Genomic DNA, 22,694 nt, shown 5'->3' on the forward strand with positions numbered 1-22,694 from the left:
ATCCAAGGATGGTTTCTTCAGGAGGGGTCTCACCACCACCACCTTTAAAGCGGGGGGAAAGACCCCCTCCCGAAGAGAGGCGGTAACAACCGCCTGGATCCAGCCTCGTGTCACCTCTCTGCTGTTGACAACCAGCCAGGAGGGGCACGGGTCCAGCACACATGTGGAGGCTCCTACAGCTCTCATCGCCTTGTCCACATCCTCAGGGGTAACAGCTTGAAACTCAACCCAGCGATGGCTTACCAGATCATCCCTTAGTGCCTCGGCTGGTTCTGCAGAATTGGAGTCCAGGTCCACCCGGAACCGAGCAACCTTGTCTGCAAGGAACTGGACGTAATCCTCAGCCCTACCCTGCAGCGGATCGCCCGTATCCCTCCTATTTAGGAGGGAACGGGTTATCCTAAACAGGGCGGCTGGGCGCGACTCAGTAGACGCAACCAGAGAGGCAATGTATGTTCTCTTAGCCGTCCTAATTGCCCGAATATACTCTCTGGTGCAGGTTGTTAAACGTGCTCGGTTCGGATTTACTGGTCCTCCATAAGTGCTCTAGGCGTCTCCTTTGGCGCTTCCTCTCCCGGAGTTCCTCAGTAAACCAAGGAGCCCTCCGGGATCCACTGCCTCGGAGTGGCCGTAGAGGCGCAATCCGGTTAAGAGACTTCGTCACTGCCAAGTGCCAGGCAGCAACCAGAGTCTCTGCCGGACTGCGGGCGAGAGTATCAGGAATAACCCCAAGTTCCATCTGGAACCCCAAAGGGTTCATAAGTCGCCTGGGGCGGAACCACCTGGTCGGCTCCTCCTCCCTACAGTGGGGGTTTGGTCTCCGAAAGTCAAGCCTCAATAGGTAGTGGTCTGACCATGACAGGGGCAAGATCTCACTCCCCTCAGACCAAGATCACAATTCCACTGCTCCGAGAGGAATACAAGGTCGAGCGTGTGACCCGCTGAGTGGGTCGGTCCTCGGATTACTTGGGTCAAGCCCATGGTTGTCATGGAAGCCATGAACTCCTGCGCTCCGTCAGAGTGACCACCGAGCGAAGGCAGATTGAAATCCCCCAGAACCATAAGTCTGGGGAACTCAACTGCCAGCTCGGCTATCGACTCGAGGAGCGAGGGGAGGGCTGCTGCAACACAGTTGGGAGGCAGGTACGTTAGCAGCAAACCCACTTGACCCTTGAGGTCCAACTTCACCAGCAGGGACTCACACGCGACAAGCTCCGGAGCAGGGATCCTACGAGGTGCTAGAGATTCTCGGATAATAATGGCCACACCCCCACCCCTTTTCTGAGCTCTCGGCTGATGGAGCACCTGAAAACCTTCTGGGCACATCTCTACGAGGGGGACTCCTCCCTCCGGGCCCAGCCAGGTCTCAGTAATACATGCCAGGTCTGCCCTCTCGTCCAAAATTAAGTCCCGGACGAGAGGAGCTTTCTGAACTACAGACCTGGCATTTAGCGCCAGCAGCCTGAGGCCAGGGTCCTGATTACTCACACCACCTGGCTTTGCAGTGGGACTCGTAGGGCCGGAAGGAGGGATCTCTGTAACGTAGCGAGCCCTCCTTCCCCGGTAATGGCCAGCCCTAAAGTCCCCGTCATATCAGGGGGATATTCCTTTGGGATAGGTCTGGGGTGTTTGAAATGTGAATGTTTAGAGAGTTTCTATGTCCAGTCCAGTTGCCTTTTGAAAAATTACCTTAGGGACAACCATCAATAATAGAACAAGTACTCAAGAAATATGGTATGTTGCAGACTATAATTTGGTAAGGGAGAGATGAAAGTTTCAGAGAAGATGTTCAAGTGTCCCTGTGTGACATTACACATGAAGACAAGGATTCAATGGAGCAACACACAGCCTACTGAAACAGAGCCATGGAAATTGTGACAGTCACAGGCAGCAACCATAATTTTTCTTTCCTTTGAGTATCAGTTCAATATTTTCTACTCTGGGTTGTGGCTTTGAAGCTCCCTGCTCAAAAGAGATTGCTGCATTTGCTCATAAGTGAAATATTTGATTTGAGAGTCAGATTCAGATTTGAGACTCACTTTGGTCTAGTGATTGAGGCGGGTTAGGAAGTGAGAGATCAAGTCCCACTTAAGCCATGAAAGCCAACTGGGTAACTTTAATCCAGTCACTCTCTCACAGCCCAACCCACTTTCTTGCTGTTGTGACAGTGGTGGGTTTCAAAAATGTTTGGAACCTCTTCTGTAGGCATGGCCTGCTTTCCGGGTCCACTGTGGAACCTCTTCTAACGGGTTCGGTAGATTTGACGAACCGGTTCTACCGAATAGGTGCGAACTGGTAGGAACCCACCTCTGTGTTGTGAGGATAATAGGACTAACAGAATAACAGAGTTGGAAGGGCCAAGGAAGTTGCCCTTGGAAGTTACACCTACATCACTTCAGACAAGCGGTTATCCAGTCTCTTTTTAAGAAACTTCCTATTGGAGCATTTACAACTTCTGGAAGCAAGTTGTTTCACTGATTAATTGTTCTAACTGTCAGGAAATTTCTTCTAAGTTCCAAGTTGCTTCTCTCCTTGATTAGTTTCCACTCATCGCTTCTTGTCCTGCCTTCAAGTGCTTTGGAGAATAGATTTATGCCCTCTTCTTTAGATATCAGAACACTGCTATAATATCTATTATATGCTATCACATCATAGTATATTATATCATATACTATCATAGCAGTAGGGCGTGTTAGATATTTTCTATGCCCTGTTATTTATAAATAATAATAATAATAATAATACAAATAAAATAAAATAAGTGAATAAATAACTAAATATTTGGGGGAATAGAATAGAATAACAGAGAATAGTTTGACTCCCTCTTCTTTGTGGCAACCCCTGAGATATTGGAACTACTATCAGGTCTCCCCTATTCCTTCTTTTCATTAAACTAGACATACCCCGTTCCTCATAAGATATCACCAATACGCAGACGATACGCAGTTGTATCTGTCCGCCCCATGCCAACTCAATGAAGCGGTGGATGTGATGAACCGGGGTCTTGAAGCCGTTAGGGACTGGATGAGGGCTAACAAGCTTGTACTCAACCCGGAAAAGACCGAGTGGCTGTTGTGTTTTCCTCCCAATAATTTGGCCAGTGTTCCATCACTCAGGCTGGGGGGTCAAATATTACCCCCCTCAGACAGGGTTCGCAACTTGGGAGTCCTTCTGGATCCACAGCTGAACTTTGACTACCACCTGTCGGCTGTGACCAGGGGGGCATTTGCCCAGGTTCGCCTGGTGCGCCAGTTGCGACCCTACCTGAACCGGGAGGCTCTCACAACAGTCACTCGGGCCCTTGTGACCTCTAGGCTGGAATACTGCAACGTGCTTTACATGGGGCTGCCCTTGAAGAGCATCTGGCGACTTCAGCTAGTCCAGAATGCGGCCGCGCGAGTGATTGTGGGTGCACCTCGGTTCGCCCACATAACACCTATCCTCCGCGAGCTGCGCTGGCTACCTGTTGATCTCCAGGTGCGCTTCAAGGTGCTACTTACCACCTACAAAGCCCTTCATGGTAGTGGATCTGGGTACTTGAGAGACCGCCCCCTGCCAATTACCTCCTCGCGACCCATTAGATCGCATAGATTGGGCCTCCTCCGAGTTCCATCTGCCAGTCAGTGTCGACTGGCAACTACGCGGAGGAGAGCCTTTTCAGTAGCAGCTCTGACCCTTTGGAACGATATCCCCGTGGAGATTCGTACCCTCACCACCCTCCAGACCTTCCGCACAGCCCTCAAGACCTGGCTATCCCGTCAGGCCTGGGGTTAAAGATTATAATCCATCCCCGCCCGAATGATGAATGTTGCTCTATTCTTTTAATTATGTATTGTCCTATATGTCATTGTATGTTTCCCCTTCCTACATAAGTTGTAAGCCGCCCTGAGTCCCCTCAGGGAAAAGGGCGGCCTATAAATAAACTTAACCATAACCATAACCATATGCTTTAGACTCCAGTCCCCTAATCATCTTTGTTGCTCTTCTCTGCACCCTTTCTAGCATCGCCACATCTTTTTTACATCTTCATGACCAAAACTGAATGCAATATTCCAAGTGTGGCCTTACCAAGGCATTATAAAGTGGTATTAACACTTCATGTGACCTTGAGTCTATCTCTCTGTTTATGTAGCCTAGAACTGTGTTGGCTTTTTTGGCAGCTGCTGCACATGGCTGGCTCTGATTTAAATGCTTGTCCACTAGGACTCCAAGATCCCTCTCACAGTTTACTACTATTGAGCAAGGTACCACCTATACTGTACCTGTGCATTTTGTTTTTCTTGCTTCAATGTGGAACCTTACTTTTTTCACCATTGAACTTCATTTTGTTAGATAGCACCCGATGTTCAAGTCTGTCAAGAAGTTTCTGTATCTTGAGCCTATATTCTGGAGTTTTGGCTATTCCTGCCAGTTTGTTGTTATTTGAAAAATTGATGAGTTCCCCATCTATGCTCTCATCCAAATCATTGATGAAGATGTTGAAGAGTACTGGGAATAGAATAGAGCCTTTGGATACTCCACTGCATACTTTCCTCCATGTAGATGCAGTTCCCTTGAGGACTACATGTTGAGTGAGGTTGGTCAGCCAATTACAACTCCATCTGATGGTGATGCTGTCTAACCCATACTTTTCTACTTTATGTAGTAGTAGGTTATGGTCTACTTTATCAAGTGCCTTATGTAGTCCATGTAAATTATATCACTAGTATTCCTCTGGCCCACTAATGTCACTTTGTCAAGTGACAAATTAGATTATTAAACTCAAGGCAATGGCTAATGCAACTTTTCAAATATCAGTATCGATATTGTTGTTGTTTCATTCATCAACATTCTTTGATTGAAAATGTGGATAAACCCTCCAAAAAATTATTGACTTATTTGTCAGACCTTAAACTGTCAAAAATATTTTCTGTTCTCTACTAAACTATTATGTTCATTTTATATGGAAAATGGGAACCTTGTTCCATTGTAAGGAATGAAGATGAATTTCAATACTTGAGGCTGTTTTTAATTGTCAATGTTAGATTACTTTTATTAGCATTTCTCATTTAAACAAAGTTGAACCATCATTTGAATTCCTTATTCTCTCAGCAAAAACAAAATAATTATCTCCTACAGGAATCAACGTATGTTTTTTTTAGCTAAGCCAAAACCTCAAGTTCTGTACATAAAGGTATTTAAATTCAGCAACACTTAAGGCATCTATTTGGCTATAAAGTAACTCTTGAACTCCAGGGAGTTTGGCACAAAGGGATAGTAATGGCTCCATTAGACTCATTTTTACAAGTTTCCTCCCTCCTTTTTCCCCCTAGAACATCTGTTCAATCCTAGTGATAATCAGTATACAAATTTGCTACACACATGGAACTTCAGATAGCAAATGATGGGATTTCTGATTAGGTGCATTATCAGATATAAACCTTGGCTCAATCATTGAAAGAACCATTGAAATACAAACTTCCTTAAGGACAGGAGACACAAATATTTTCCCTATGACAAATGCCTGAAGATGTCGTTCCTTCTGATTCTCTTGGTGCAGAAAGCAGTTACTCTGAGCTGCCCTGCGTGCGATGCTTTCCCTGTTCTCCATGAGTGGTACCAGCCTGGTCATCTCATCGTAGGTGGGATGGTGTCTCATATAATTCACAACGTTTTTGGAATTGAATTTAAGGAACATCGTACTCTAAAACCTTATGATTTACCACTGTAAGAATTTTTTTTCTTTCCATTTATTTTAGCCAGATCTACCAAAATTGTTTATATAGCTAATAGTTCTTTGAGAATAAATGCATCTTTTTTTCATAAAACTTGCTTCCTTGTCTTTCAAACATATCTGATTGTGGGGAAACAAATCATTTTCTTTTCATTGTATTAAAGACTTACTCATGAAATGTATGAAATTATGGTGCAAGAAGTCTTTTGGGGAACATTTAGTGAGTATTAGATAATTAAAATGATCTAGGCTGTGCAGTCACTACTCACATGACATATGTATATTAAATGAGTGATCCTTCCTATATTGTGCCAAACTGATAGAAATAAACGTTATAGGTTGAACAAAAACCACAACTTCATTCTATTCATATTTGTTGCAAATCATGGAAACCCGTTACATAGTTGAAAACTATACAAATTATTATTTTTTTTGAGAAATTTTTTTATTGCTTTAGTTAAACAAAAACACAAAAAAGACTCATCTTTCGTTACATCTTGTAGAAGGCTTATCGATTGGTTACAAATATATTTCATGCGTTTCTTCCACAATCCTTACAAATACTTCATTGAAATCGAGTTGTACATTTTAAGTCAAGAAAGAAAAATTATGTATTTTATTATCCCTGTACCACAATTCTCATTTAATTACCATTATTTAAACATGTTTTTTATCTAGAATCATTTATATTTAAAGACACAACCACCTACTGGCATTCATTTACAGTTTCAATAGATCTCCAATAAAATTACACCTTTATGACATATTCTAAAACAAATTCAGTTAAGTAAGATATCTAAGCATTCCCCCCACCCCAAATAACACAACTGTATATATCATTAAATATTATCCATTAACATTTCTTTGTTATTATAAAACTATATAAATTATTGAGTGTTTTTACAAAGTGCCTCATCTTCTCACTTACAAAAGAGACAGAAGTGGTTGTTACTCATATATTAATGCTTTCACCATCAAAAAATTGTCAACTTATTTTGTTCAATACAAACTATTTGCAGTGTCATAACCAAATTCTACCAGCACATCCTCACCTTGGCCTTTGCTGTGAAGGAGATCAATGAGGACTCCCAGATCTTACCTAACATCACTCTCGGATTCCACATCTATGACAGTTACAACAACCCAAGGATGACCTATCGTACCACTCTGGACCTGCTTTTCAAATCCCAGGAATTTGTCCCCAACTACAAATGTGACAGCCAGAAAAATCTCATAGCCATAATTGGGGGATTAGGTCCTGAAACATCATCCTTTATGGCAGAAACTATACATGTCTACAAAGTTCCACAGGTAGTTTGGGGTAGAGTGAGAGAAGAAAGCTATTTTGTAATTAATAGTAGATGCTAGCTGTTTGCTATACATTTCTGCAGGATTTCAAATAAATACACTTTCCTTTCTTCTGTTTTCCCCACAATGCTTTAGGCAGTCTCAAGGTAATCTAGTTTTAAAAAAACATATCTTTTATTACAATCATACATTTGCTGCAATAGGTCACCTTGCTATGATTTGGTTGGTGTGTGATAAAAGTAGTTTAGTATAAAATTCGACTGTTTTTCTTAGAAATTGTTGAAGGATTGGAGCCAGAGGTGGATTTCTAGAGGTTCACACCAGTTAGGACGAACTGGTAGTGGTAATTTGGCCTGGGTCACAGAACCGGCAATGACCCAGGCTGGCCACGCCCTCCAACCAGTTCCCCAGTCTCCCGGGCCATTGCCAGCATGTTTTTTATTAGCTGTTCGTGTTCTTCGCTCATACGCAGAACAATTTACAGTGAACTGAGCATGTGTGTGCCATGCGTGTGTGTGGGAGTGAAGCAAGTGAAGCGAACCAGTACCAACACCGGTAGGAACACAGCCCGGATTGGTGCTACAGGGTTAGTTATTATTTTGCCATATCTTTCTGCAGGACTTCAATTTTGTTCCCTTTGCTCTTCCTTCTGCAACTCAATATACTGGCTCAAAATGAACAGTCAAGAAAATCTAAGACTTTTATTACAATCATAGATTAGAACTTAATTTAAACCACAAATTGCAGTACAAAATTAATCTTATTTGAGAGGGTTGGTTGACCCATCACTTGGTATATGTGTTGTTGTTTTTCTGAAGACCTATCATAGTTTTCTTTCATGGACTAAAAGTCAGGTATGACTTTTCAACAATGCAATCAAGAAAAAACAAATGTACCGATGCAGAGAAAACCTGGTTCAATAGCAGGAGAAGGATCTTGGAGTCCTAGTGAACAATCACTTAAATATGATGTGTGATGCAGCTGCCTGGCATTGTGGTTTGATCACTACCTGGAGTTGTGTCAAGAGGAGGATTGAAAAGCGCATAGAACATAAAATAATAGAATTGGAAGGGTAATTGAAGGCCCTCTTCAATCAGGAGACCCTATACCATTTCAGATAAATGATTGTCCAGTCTCTTTTTAAAAGCTTCCAATGATGGAGAATTCACAACCTCTTAAGGCAAGTTGTTCCATTGGTTAATTATTTTCACCGTTAGGAAATTTATCTTAGTTGTAGGTTTCTTGGCTCCTTGTTAATTTCCATCCATGGTTTGTTGTCTTGCCTTTTGGTGCTTTGAAAAATAGTTTGACCCTCTCTTCTCTGTAGAAGCCCCTCAAATAATGCAACATTGTTGTCATGTCTCCCCTACTCCTTCTTTTCATCAGGCTCTACATATCCAATTCCTGTAACTGAACTCTTTTGAAGATCTCTATAATAATTGTAGTAAATGAAGAGATGATTAATTCTTTCTATGCCTCCAGTATCTTATGGGCATATTTTTTTCATGTATAAGTATTTTATGTTATCCGCTAAAAACAAGGGAAGAAGGTAATCCAGTAAGACTGGTTCCTAAGAATACTTTTCTTAGGCTGAGAAGAACGCATAAGCTCAAGGAATTTTAGTTGTTTCTCTTTTTCATCAGAATTGTCATAATCTACATAGAATTTAACAAATGTTCGATGTAGGGAAAGCTACATTAAGTTTCTAACTGGCAGTCTTCATATTTTTTCCCATGACTTTTATGAACAATGAATTTCTCTTTTTGTTTAGTTGACTTATGGTTCCTTTGCCCAAGAGGACTTTCAGATTACTAAGTTATTTCCACTTTATTGCATGGTCCCCAAAGAGGAGCATCAGTACACTGGACTTATACAACTTCTTCTCCATTTTGGATGGACGTGGATTGGACTCTTTGCTTCTGAAAATAAGGAAGAGCGTTTTCTGCAGAAACTGCAACCATTGCTTTCACAGAATGGGGTCTGTTTAGCTTTCACAGAAAACATTCCACAGCATCTCCATTTGGAAGACCTGTCCAAATTGTTTAATTCAGTCTCAATTATTTCTGATAAACTCATAGATCAGAAAGCGAATGTTCTTCTTGTCCATGGAGAATCATTCACAATAGTGTGGCTCAGAACGATCATGTTTCTACGTGACCCTGGAGATAAAGAGAATACGCTATTTAGGAAGGTTTGGATCCTGATGAATCCGATTGATTTCATCCTGATGGGAACTCAAAGGAGTTGGGATTTCCAGTTGTTCCATGGGGCTCTTTCCTTTACGGTGCATTCCAGAGAAGTTCGAGGCTTTAAAGAATTTCTTCAAGTCATCAAACCTTCAAACCTTCACAAAGATGGATTCCTTCAAGAGGTTTGGGAGCAGTTGTTCGATTGTTCATTTTCAAAGGCAGGCTTACCTCCATTGATCAATGAAACATGTACTGGGGAAGAGAAACTGGAAAATCTACCTGGCCCTTTTTTTGAATTTCAGATGACTGGCCAAAGCTACAGCATCTACAATGCTGTTTATGCAGTGGCATATTCTTTGCATGAGGCCATGAGCTCAAAATCCCAACCAAGGGAGGTTCAAAGGGTTGAATTTCCAAATCTGCAGCCTTGGCAGGTAATTTTTTCATGCTACACCTACTATTTTTTTCCAGAGTATAAGATGCCCCTTTCCCACCCAAAAAAGTAGGTGAAAATTTGGGTGTGTCTTATACACACAAAGTAGCCCCACCCATCCCCACCAGAGGCCAAAAATGCAAATCATGGAGACAACGATGGTCTGTGGCAATCCCTGCAGCCTGGAACAGCTGATTGGAGGTATTCTGGCAGTCTGATCCACCTGCCAATCAGCTGTTCATGCTGAATCAGGCTGCAATAAGTGCTGAAGCTGACCTGGCTGGTCAGAGTTTGCAGCAGCAATCACATTCAGAAAGCACACAAGTAACTGGTTCGGCAGGATTCAAAATAATAATAATATGCAATACATTACCCAAAGCAGGTTTTCCAAGGTAGGAGTAAATACAAGCAAAACACAAGTAGTTTCCCTTTCTGTTCTCGGCTAAGCCAGGCTCCTTCCTGTCTCCTTGTTGCTCACACAGCAAATTTCAGCGTCCAAATAGCCCTCATTGGCTGACATAGTTGCTATGCCTATTCATTGGCTGACCTTACTATCATGTGTCAGCTTAATACCATGAATGTTGGTAGGCAGAAACAGAATTTTTCTTATTATTATTTTCCTCCCAAAAAACTAAAGTGTGTCTTATACTCCCAAAAATACGGTATTTTGTATTTCAGTGATTATCCACAATCATCCACTCTTTAATATAGTTTATTTACCCTGGTCTATGGCCACAGATCAACAGAGGGACTGAGACAACAAAGCAATTAGGTTTATAAAATAAGAGGATGAACTTAAACTATGCCTTTACTAATTTCAGTATAGTGAATGGGATTTACTTTAAGCATCAATTTTCATTGTATAAATAACTTTTCACCTCCAAATCCCACCAAGCGTAAGATTGACTCAGCTTTCTATCCTTCTGAGGTGGGAAGGAGGACCCAAATGGGGGGTAATATGCTTGTTAGGTAAGCTTTCTGTTGGGAGAGTGAGTACGTTCAGCGAAGCGTTGTGAGAGTTGTGTTGAAGAACACACAAACCAGCATACAGAGATACTCTGTATGCAGTTTAAATAGGCTTTTACTTTTGTGGAAATAGAGGTATCAGCATCCATCAAACAATCCAAGTCATACACGGATAAGACAGTCAGTCATCAATGTCTTTAGTTAAGGATAATCCAAATAGCATAGGCCAGTATCATACAATCAGTTCAGTATTCAAAGTTTGCTAATAGTTGCAAAACTTTCAATAGCTCACAGCACTTAGATCAGCCCAGCATCTAACAAAAAGAGAGAGAGCTAACAGTCATTCTGGCTCCCTCTTATGGCCGATTTAGGAAAACAGCAACCAATCACATTTTACAGTATGTTTAAAGCAACAGGTACAACATTGTTATATGATTTATATATTGCCAACCCAACCATTAGAATTATATTCCTAACAATGCTGACTCTGTAAACTGCTTAGAGAGGGCTGTAAAGCACAGTAAAGCAGTTTATAAGTCTAAGTACTATTGCTAAAGGAAATTTATCAGGTCTCAGGATGTCAAATAACTTTGTACTAATGAAGAACAATGTGGGATGAGTTTAGATGTGGTCCAAATTTTATTGTCTAGTTGTTTAAATAGTGAATATACAGTAGCAATAGCAATAGCAGATAGACTTATATACCGCTTCATAGGGCTTTCAGCCCTCTCTAAGTGGTTTAGAGCAGTGTTTCCCAACCTTGGCAGTTTGAAGATGTGTGGACTTCAACTCCCAGAATTCCCCAGCATTGCTGGCTGGGGAATTCTGGGAGTTGAAGTCCACACATCTTCAAACTGCCAAGGTTGAGAAACACTGGTTTAGAGAGTCAGCATATCGCCCCCACAGTCTGGGTCCTCATTTCACCCACCTCAGAAGGATGGAAGGCTGAGTCAACCTTGAGCCGGTGAGATTAGAACCGCTGAACTGCAGATAACAGTCAGCTGAAGTGGCCTGCAGTACTGCACCCTAACCACTGCGCCACCTCAGTTCTTTTAAAGTGAATCATATCTGAATCAAGTTGTATAATATCTTGTTTTGATTTTGATTTGTCAGCTGCTGTTGTCCCATTTTTCCCATGGAAATAACAGTAAATTAATACTAGAACAGATATTTGTCTTCCTCTGAAATATAGATTATCTAGATTCTAAGTGTACTTATTTGATATTTACTAGAGCAATGGGAAGAATAACTAAGTGAAAGTTTAAAACACTGGCAATTACTATCTTTCCAACTCTAACTCACTTCCATTCTTTTTTCAAGTAGCTCCATTCATTTCTTCAAGGCATTTCTTTCAACAATTCAGCTGGGGAGAGAGTGTTCCTGAATGAGAAAGGGGAAGCAACTGGTGGATTCGACATCACCAACTTGATCACTTTTCCAAACAGATCCTTTCAGAGAGTTAGAGTTGGAAAGCTGGATCCTCAAATTCCCAACACAAAGGAATTATTCATTGACGAAGAGGTGATTGTCTGGCACCCAGCTTTTAATCAGGTGTGGATTCATTTAATCAACTCTTCCTTGATCCATTTTGATCCCACGTGGCACATAGTCTCTTTAGAAATCAAACGTGTGATTTTTGAAATGGCATATTCTCTACAAATATTGTAAATGATCAAATATTCATCAAATGTACAAAATGAAACCACAATTTAAAAGACAGGTATTCATAGTTGGGTTACATATCCATTTGAAATCACAGGAGCTGTAACCACATATACAGTATCACTTTATCCATCCTGCCATTCTCCAAATATGCCATTTGCACATCCTTATAATGTCAACATTTAATAGATAGTATAAATATGTGATGGCTCAGTTGTTAAAGACACTAAGCTTGTCATCTGGAAAGCTGAGACCTCAGCACCACACAATAGGCTGAGCTACTATTCCTGCCTCAGCTCCTTCCCACCTAGGGATTCAAAACTATGCAAATGTGAGTAGATACATAGGTACCACTTTGGTGGGAAGGCAACAATGCTCCTGATGCTTTTGGCATATAGCCACGCTGGCCATATGACATAGGTCTGAAGAACATTGTCTTCAGACAATGCTGACTCCCTTGGCCAAGAAATGGATATGATCATTATACCCTAGAGCAGTAATAGTATCCTCTTTTCAAAACCAATTCAGTAGCGGGAGCCCACATCTGGGCACACGCAGAACTTTCTGCACATGCGCAGAAAGTCTGTGATGATGTCTTGGTAGGTGGCCAGAGCCTCACGTAGCCACCACTACTGGTTCACCCGAACCTGTGCGAACCGGAAGAATACCACCTCTCCCCTTGGGTCAAACAGAACTGGACATGCAAACCTTTGCTTTATAAATACATCTGGAGTAACCTTTTGGGAATTCAAATATTCTTCCTCCCACTGTAAAAGAGAACATTATAAACTGCTTAAAACTTTCCCTTTACAAAATCTTTTATGCTTATTACCAGGTTATTCCATTTTCTCAATGTAATGACCCTTGCTCCCCTGGATACTGGAAGAAAAGTTTGGAAGGAAAGCAATTCTGTTGCTACGACTGTGTTCCTTGCCCAGAAGGGAAGATTTCAAATCAGAAGGGTACGTTAGACATTCCAGCAAGTTTTCATTGGATAGACTTAAGCAAACTGCAATACACTATTTCAGTGTAACAAATAGTTTTCTGAGTTTTTCAAGGTGAATATTTATTTGAGTCACAATCTGTTATTCTGAATATAAAGTTTGCCCATAGGAGCTAAACTCATATATCCATTCTCAAAGATTTCTTCTCTGTATTTTAGAAAAATGGGAAGGAAAAGTCAAAATGGTCTAAATTATAATACATTTGTGTCAGGCCTGCAGCCATCTTTACTTTTGGATCTTAGGCCTGCCACAATTTTTATTATTCTACTATGCATTTTTTATTGTGGGAAAATGGGAGGGGTACAGAGTTAGATTCTATGTAGTCATAACAACATTCTTTCTAGAAAGCCAAGGTCATCCTTTGTCTGGAACTGGATGGGTGACTGGAACTGGATGGGTTAAACTGTCAGCATGGAAGTGGAAGATTGGACAATGTGATGGACCTATGGGTGTGGGGGCAAGTTCTTGAACTTTTAACTGGGTGGGGAAAACCAGGAAACTTTCAGATTCAAGTTTTCCCAGATGTGCCCTTATGGCTCTCTTAATAAATTGGAACTTTGAGCAATACTTTGCCTTGGACTCTGATTTACTTTTGGATGCTATATGGGATGTATAAAATCATGCCTTGGCTTTTCTTTCAGATATGGATGACTGTTTTCAATGTTCAGAAGATCATTATCCAAATGAAGAAAAGAAAGGCTGCATCTTGAAACTGATAGTCTTTCTAACTTTTGAAGAACCCGTAGGAATTGGTTTAGCCTTAGCAGCTCTTTGTTTCTTCTTCCTGACATCTTGGGTACTTAGAATTTTTATTAAGTATAGAGATACTCCCATGGTCAAAGCTAACAACCGGTCCATTACCTACATCCTTCTTGTCTCTCTTCTGCTCTGTTTTCTCTCCTTGTTTTTCTTCCTCAGTCAACCTGGCAAAGTGACCTGCCTTCTCCGACAACCAACTTTTGGCATCACCTTCTCAGTGGCCATTTCCAGTGTACTGGCTAAAACCATCACAGTGGTTGTGGCTTTCATGGCCACTAAACCTGGATCTCAGATGAGAAAGTGGGTGGGGAAAAGATTGGCTTTTTCTATTGTCCTTTCATGCTCTCTCTTGCAAGTATGTCTTTGTATTCTTTGGTTGTTGACATCTCTCCCATTTCCTGAGTGGGACATGCACTCAGAGCTCCAAGAAATTATTTTACAATGCAATGAGGGTTTAACATCCTTCTTATACTGTGTTTTGGGCTACATGGGTATCTTGGCCATTGCCAGCTTCATTGTGGCTTTTCTTGCCCGTAAATTACCCAACAGCTTTAACGAAGCGAAGTTCATCACCTTCAGCATGTTGGCCTTTTGCAGTGTGTGGATCTCCTTCTTTCCAGCCTATCTGAGCACAAAAGGAAAATTCATGGTAGCTGTGGAGGTCTTCTCCATCTTGGCCTCCAGTGCTGCATTACTGGGATGCATATTCCTCCCAAAATGCTACATCATTGTTTTCCGGCCTGACCTCAACCACAGGGAGCAACTCACAAAGAGGAATTAGCATATCGTGTAATATTTCTGGCTCTGAGAAATGGCAGCCATGGAGATCATCTCCATCTTGGCCTCCAGTGCTGCATTACTGGGATGCATATTTCTGCCCAAATGCTAAACCACAAAGAGCAAGTCATCAAGAAAAATTAGTACATCATATAATCTTTTTTGAATGAGAAACTGCTGACAGAAAAGTGTAGAAAAACAGGATATGTATGTATGTATGTGTGTGTGTTTGTGTGTGTGTGTGTGTATGTCTATGTATGTATGTGTGTGTTTGTGTGTGTGTATGTATGTCTATGTATGTATGTATATATATATATATATATATATATATATATATATATATGTGTGTGTGTGTGTGTGTGTGTGTGTGTGTGTGTGTGTGTGTGTGTATGTATGTATGTATGTATGTATGTATGTATGTATGTATTCATACATTTTCATGGGTGTAGGTATGCTGGTCTTGGGGAATCTTACATGGGAAAAGACCCGAATACACAAGACCGGCATATATATATAATTTTGTGGATGTATTGAGAATTATTATGATTATTAAGATTTGAACAGTGTGGTGGCCCGGAGGTGGAGCTGTGAGTTTGATACTAGGTAATGGCAGATGTTTCTCTCTCTGGGCACAATGAGTACTGTATTTTTCAAAGTATAAGACACAGCAGAGTATAAGATGCACACCAAGATTTTGAAGGAGCAAATTAAAAAAAAAGTTTTTGCACTCTGCAGAAATCTCAAAAATGACCCACTTTTTGTGAAAATGGGCCCATTTTTTTTTCCAAAAAAGGGCATGACTCATCTTTAGGAGGCTTGTAGAGTGCTTCTGGGGGGGAGCAAAAATGAGCAGATAATGGCCCATTTTTCACAAAAATGGGCCCGTTTTGTCAAAAAATGGCATCCATAGCCTTTAGGAAGCTTATAGAGTGCTCCTGGGGGCTGGGGGGGAATTGAGCAACAAACAGCCTGTTTTTCACTCATTTCTGCCCTCCCCAGCCCCCAGGATCACTCTGGAAGCCTCCTAAAGGCTATGCATTGCCATATTGGTGAAGGGGATGAGGTTTCTGGAGGCAAAAAATGCTGTATTCATTGTATAAGAGGCACACAGATTTTCAGCTTCTGTTTATAGGGGAAAAGGTGTGTGAGAGCTAAGGTGGTGCAGTGGTTAGAGTGCAGCACTGCAGGCTACTTCAGCTGACTGCAGTTCTGCAGTTTGGCTGTTCAAATCTCAACGGCTCAAGGTTGACTCAGCCTTCCATCCTTCCGAAGTGGGTAAAATGAGGACCCGGATTGTTGGGGGCAATATGCTGACTCTGTAAACTGCTTAGAGAGGGCTGAAAGCCCTATGAAGCAGTATATAAGTCTAATTGCTATTGCTATTGCTATTGCTATTATACTCTGAAAAATATGGTAATTGTCTTCTGTGAACTCCATGTAGGCATCCGGAAGGCCATCTGGTCAATAAACATTCAGCTCCATTCAGTTGCCCCAACTCTACCCCAGTGCAAGGGTTTACAGAATCATTAAAAGGAAACACCAATCCTCCGTGAGCTGCGCTGGCTACCTGTTGATCGTCGGGTGCACTTCAAGGTCCTACTTACCACCTATAAAGCGCTCCATGGTAGTGGATCTGACTATTTGAGAGACCGCCTCCTGCCAATTAGCTCCCTGCGTCCCATCAGATCGCACAGAGTAGGCCTCCTCCGAATTCCATCCGCCAGTCAGTGCCGACTGGCGACTACGCGGAGGAGAGCCTTCTCAGTTGCAGCTCCGACATTATGGAACACCCTCCCCGTGGAGATCCGTACCCTCACCACAGTCCAGGCCTTCCGCACAGCCCTGAAGACCTGGCTATCCCGTCAGGCCTGGGGATAGGATTACTCTCACCCCGCCCGAATGTTGAATGAATGTTGTGTTTTTATGGATAATTTTCTTTTATTCACGATTTTTTTTCCTTTAAGTCTTGTCTTGCACCCCCTTCCCCTCATTATTGTAAGCCGCCCTGAGTCCCTCCAGGGAAAAGGGCGGCATATAAATTCTTAATAAAATATAAAATAAATATAAATATAAATTTGAAAAAAAATATGATTATTAAGGTTTATTAATGTCGCCCATCCCAACAGAAGTATTTATGTTCATTTTCAATAACCTTTCCAAATTATTTTGCCTCAACCTTTCTCACTTTCAACATTCCAATGGAACCAAGGCTATGAGAATCTAGCTTCCTTGGTTAATCTTAAAATACAAGAGATATCATCTCAAATGATGCCCAAATTTTGCAGCTGCCACGTATATGGTTTTTATACTTTCTATTCTTAAAACACTTGATAAATGTAGTAAAAAGTTAATTACATTTTATGAGCATGTGTCTAAAATGGTATCATGTGGTATCAATTTTGAATTGGTTAGGAGTTTTTTTGGAATTTGAAAATTATAGTGTTTCTAAAATATAAATATATTTTTTTAAAAAATGTTTTATACCTGGTTATAATTATTCACTTTCTATCAATCTTTCTAATTATTCACTTTCTATCTATCTTTCTATCTATCCTTTCTAGTGAAAGGAAATGTATTGTTCCTCTGCCACATGATTTATTAGATGTTCATGCTAGGCAATTACCCTAATAAAGAATGGTATGATTTACTGCTCTTTTAGTTCAGCTTTTATCATTTGTAATTCTCTAAAATCTTCTCCTTCCTGTCTTCCAGCTCTGCATTACTGAGATGCATTTTTTTTTTGCCAAAGTGCTATATCATTGTTTTGGGTCCTGAGCTAAATCTCTGGGACAACTTAGCAATAGCAATAGCAGTTAGACTTATATACCGCTTCATAGGGCTTTCAGCCCTCTCTAAGCGGTTTACAGAGTCAGCATATCGCCCCCAACAACAATCCGGCTGCTCATTTCACCCACCTCGGAAGGATGGAAGGCTGAGTCAACCTTGAGCCGTTGAGATTTGAACAGCCGAACTGCAGAACTGCAGTCAGCTGAAGTAGCCTGCAGTGCTGCATTTAACCACTGCGCCACCTCGGCTCAACTTTTAAAGGGAATGTCATCGTATGTTCTTTTGGGCTATGTAAAATGATTAACAAAAAAAGAAGAGTGCCTGCTAGCTACAGGGAATTATAGATGTCCTTATTTCTATCAAACAGGATTTTATGTAGGATTGGGATTATTATTAAAATTCATTGTTGCCTATTCCAAATGAAGTGCTGATTCTGCTACATTTTCAGCCATTCTCCGAGATTGTTTGACCTAACCCTTTTTTCCCTTTCAATACATCAACACTTTTTTGAGATTTTGAGCATCTATCTCTTTATATTCTTAGGAGATTGGAGAGATTTAGAATAGAATAGAATAAAATAGAATAGAATAGAATAATAGAGTTGGAAGGGACCTTGGAGGTCTTCTAGCCTAGGCAGAAAACCTACACCACTTCAGACAAATGGCTATCCAACATCTTCTTAAAGACTTCCAGTGTTGGGGCATTCACAACTTCTGGAGGCAAGCTGTTCCACTGATTAATTGTTCTAACTGTCAGGAAATTTCTCCTCAGTTCTAAGTTGCTTCTCTCCTTGATTAGTTTCAACCCATTGCTTCTTGTTCTGCCCTCAGGTGCTTTGGAGAATAGTTTGATCTCTCTTCTTAGTGGCAACCCCTGAGATATTGGAGCACTGCTATCATGTCTCCCCTCGTCCTTCTTTTCATTAAACTAGACATACCCAGTTCCTGCAACTGTTCATCATATGTTTCAGCATCTAGTCCCCTAATCATCTTTGTTGCTCTTCTCTGCACTCTTTCTAGAGTCTCCACATCTTTTTTTACATCATGGTGACTAAAATTGAATGCAGCATTCCAAGTGTGGCCTTACCACGGCCTTATAAAGTACATATTAACACTTCACGTGATCTTGATTCTATCCCTCTGTTTATGCAGCCTAGAACTGTGTTGGCTTTTTTTAGCAGCTGCTGCACACTGCTGGCTCATATTTAAATGGTTGTCCGCTAGGACTCCAAGATCCCTCTCACAGTTACTATTACTGAGCAAGGTACCACATATACTGTACCTGTGCATTTGGTTTTTCTTGCCTAAATGTAGAACCTTACTCTTGCCTAAATGTAGAACCTTACTCTTTTCATTTACTTTAAGGATGCCTAAAGGTTCACAGCTTCCAGTTGTGGGTTTTTAATAGCTTAAGTTCATAAACCACTATATAAATATGGGGGAAATTAATGAGTATTTTACACACATTGATTTAATGCAGTATGCAGACTGATTGGTCTTCTTTGAAATGTAAAAGTTAGAAATTTTCTGAACATTTAACATACCTTTAACTGTGTTTTTTAAAAAAGCTTTCATAAAGGGTCAAAACCATTCACTCTCCATCCACCAATGTCTTTCTACTGTACCTAATCATCCAATTTTAATAATGTTGCAATTTGGAGACATTATATAAAATGTATTCTTCCATCTAATACATCTCATTAGAAGTACTTGCTGGCTGTTGACTATAATAAATTTTGATTTGATTTGGTTTGATTTGGTTGTGTCTTCCGCTAGTCTTTTGAACGAGGCCCTTTCCATTATGCAATGCCTAATAAAATACCACACCACTCTAGAAAGCAGGAGACTCTGAGTTCCAGTCCTGTCTTAGGCATGAATGACATATTTAACTTTAGAATAGTCCTTCTCTCTCAGTCCAACATACCTCACAGGATTGTTATTTGGGGGGAAATAGGAAGAGGAAAGTGTGTTTGATATGTTGGATGCCTTGAGTTATTTGTAAAAATAATAAAACCTCTGTGTGTTTGTGTGTGTGTGTGTGTGTGTGCATGCGTGTGTGTGTGTGTGTGTGTGTGTGTGTGATTCAATTTTTTTTACTACCGGTACTGTGGGCATGGCTTGGTGGACATGACAGGAGAAGGATATTATAAAATCTCCACTCTCTCCCAACTCCAAGGGAAAGTTACTGTAAAATCTCCATTCCCTCCCGATCAGCTGGGACTCGAAAGGCAGAGAATAGATGGGGGCGGGGCCAGCCAGAGGTGGTATTTACTGGTTCTCCAAACTACACAAAATTTCTGCTACCGGTTCTCCAGAACTGGTCAGAACCTGCTGAATACCACCTCTGGCGTGTGATGTGTGTAATTCCATGATGTCAATATTGGTGTTGATTTCACATTAGCATCCTCTGCCTGGAAACACGGATGAACTCCTCCTCAAAATGTCTACCTGCTTTAATTGGTATTCCTTAATAGGTACAAAAAAATTTCCTCTTCTCTATTAAACGACTGTTCGTTTTACATGGTAAATGGGAGTACGACTCCATTGTAAGAAGCAAGTGTGAATTTGAACAATGAAGCCTATTTTTTATTGTCATTCACCTTCTTTATTATTTTAATTGATATCTTCTCCATATTAAACCACCAGACACATTATCTCACCAATAACAAAATAATTATTTCCTACGGGAATCACAATATTTTCTTAGCTAGGCCCGCACTTGCTGAGCAAAAGTGTGTTTAAATTCAGCAACAATCAAGATGCAATCATGTTTGCTTATGACGTATCTCTTGAATCCCAGGGAGATGGACACAAGGGAGAAAATGGACCAGTTGGATTCATTACTATAGAGTCCTTTCTACCTCTCCCTTCTGCCAGGAAGTCTTTATTGGTGTTAGCCAAGATATGAATTTGCACTCACATGGATCTTCAAATAGATAGTGATGGATTTGGTCATTAGGTGGACTCTCAGATCTAAACCTCAGCTCAATCATTGGATGAACGTTAAATTACTTTCCTATCCATTTGATAAAAAGAGATGGACATTTTCACCATAACTAAAGAGTCAGAATGTTATTCCTTCTGATATTTTGGGGGCACAAACAAATTACTCTGAGCTGCCCTGCAAGCGATCCTTTCCTTGTCCCACATGAGTGGTACCAGCCGGGCGACTTTATTATTGGGGGGATGATGTCTCAATTTTTCTACCATTTTAATGACATCGACTTTAAGGAACATCCATCTCTAATACAGTATGATTTGCCAATGTAAGGATTTTTTAAAAATAATCTTAATCACAATCCCCCCCCCCAAAAAAAAATGCTGAAGGGAATGAAAGCATTTTGAGCATGAATGAAGGGTTTTGTGTAAAATCGTGGCTTCTTTGTATTTCAAATATATCTGGTTTCTGGCTTTTTTTTGTATTTCAAATGTATCTTTTCTGCACTCTTTCCAGAGTGCAGAAAAGAGCAATGAAAATGATTAGGAGACTGGAGACTAAAACATATGAAAAACAGTTGCAGAAATTCAGTAGGTCTAGTCTAGTGAAAAGGGGGACTAGGGGTGACATGATAGCAGTGTTCCAATATTTGAGGGGCTCTCACAGAGAAGAAGAGGTCAAACCATTCTCCAAAACACCTGAATGCAGAAGAAGAAACAATGGACGGAAATTCAACAAGGAGAAAGGCAACCTAGAACCAAGGAGAAATTTCCTGAGAGAACAATTAAGCAGTGGAATGGCTCACCTTCAGAAGTTGTGGGTACTCCATCACGGGAGGCTTTTAAGAGACTGGACATCCATTTATCTACCCTGGCATTGGGTCTCCTGCTATGAGTTAGGACTAGAAGACCTCCAAGGTCCCCTCCAGCTGTGTTTTATTCTGGTTTTGAGGGAAGAAATGATTTTCTATACACTATGTTACTAGTGTTCATCGTGAAATGTATGAAACTTTGGTGGAAGAGATTTTTGAAGAACAGTTGTTGTTGTTGTTGTCGTTCTTCTTCTTCTTCTTCTTCTTCTTCTTCTTCTTCTTCTTCTTCTTCTTCTTCTTCTTCTGCCATATCCATCATTGGACGTTGGCTATCTTGTTGGCAATCCTATGAAAAAGTGCTGCTGAAGAACATTTAGTTAGCTGGAATTAATTTTATTAATTTTAATTTAATTTTAAATTAATTTTATGATTGTTCACTGTTTTTTTAAACGGGCAACTATAAAAATTGAAAGAACAAACAAATACATGTAGATGGTCATTCCTCACATAACATATATGCATGAAATGAGTTATATTGACTGGTCATATACTGTATTCTATTTTGTGGTAAATTAATACAAATAAATGTGGTAGCTTGTCATTTATTTAATACTATATATCGTTGTCAACGGTCATGCAAACCCTGTCTGAAAAGTATATTTGAACTCTGTACAAATTATTTAATATTTTAGAAACTCTACTCTATTTCTACTTCCAACAAAGATAGAAATGTTTGTTAATCATATAAAAATGAAATCGCCTTACAAAAAGTGTCAACGTCCTATTTCAACTGGGGTATATAAATCATTTGCAGTGTAATAACTAAATTTTACCAGCACATCCTTGCCTTGGCCTTTGCTGTGAAGGAGATCAATGAGGACTCCCAGATCTTACCTAACATCACTCTCGGGTTTCACATATGTGATAGTTACTACAACCCAAGGATGACCTACCGCAGCACTCTGGACCTGCTTTTCAAATCCCAGGAGTTTGTCCCTAACTACAAATGTGATAGCCAAAAGAATCTCATGGCCATCATTGGAGGGTCAGATGCTCCTACTTCTTCCTACATGACACAAACTATAAATGTCTTCAAGATTCCACAGGTAATTTTGGCAGGAGGCTGAAAGAGTAACTTTGACTTCTTTTTTTAATGAAGAGATGATTATTTCACAGTGCCTTTCTGCAAGACTTCCGTTAAGATCACTTTGCTCTTCCTTTTGCAATTTTGGTGGTGGCGCAGTGGTTAAAATGCTGTATTTCAGGGTAATTCTGCTCACTGTCTGGAGTTCAATCCTCACCAGACTCAAGGTTGACTTCTATCTTTCCAAGGTTAGTAAAATTAGGA

General features: G+C 40.6%; 1 protein-coding gene across 1 annotated transcript; it reads left to right on the plus strand.

Annotated features, from left to right (window-relative positions):
• The first annotated feature begins 5,509 nt into the window (after positions 1-5,509).
• On the plus strand, positions 5,510-14,815 carry LOC116522023 (vomeronasal type-2 receptor 26-like). Its single transcript, XM_032236610.1, has 5 exons — positions 5,510-5,706; positions 6,733-7,024; positions 9,513-9,644; positions 13,107-13,233; positions 13,917-14,815. The coding sequence occupies exons 1-5, from the start codon at positions 5,510-5,512 to the stop codon at positions 14,813-14,815; spliced, it is 1,647 nt and encodes a 548-aa protein (XP_032092501.1).
• The last annotated feature ends 7,879 nt before the right edge of the window (positions 14,816-22,694 follow it).

Source organism: Thamnophis elegans, chromosome Z, assembly GCF_009769535.1.
Source record: "Thamnophis elegans isolate rThaEle1 chromosome Z, rThaEle1.pri, whole genome shotgun sequence".
Taxonomy (NCBI): domain Eukaryota; kingdom Metazoa; phylum Chordata; class Lepidosauria; order Squamata; family Colubridae; genus Thamnophis; species Thamnophis elegans.

Bases quoted from the DNA above. Each gene is read 5' to 3' on its own strand.
- LOC116522023 (XM_032236610.1), top strand. From the start codon at position 5,510: ATGTCGTTCCTTCTGATTCTCTTGGTGCAGAAAGCAGTTACTCTGAGC. The intron at 7,025-9,512 runs GTAGTTTGGGGT...TTTGAATTTCAG, and splicing joins ATGTCTACAAAGTTCCACAG to ATGACTGGCCAAAGCTACAG. The intron at 9,645-13,106 runs GTAATTTTTTCA...GCTTATTACCAG, and splicing joins CAAATCTGCAGCCTTGGCAG to GTTATTCCATTTTCTCAATG.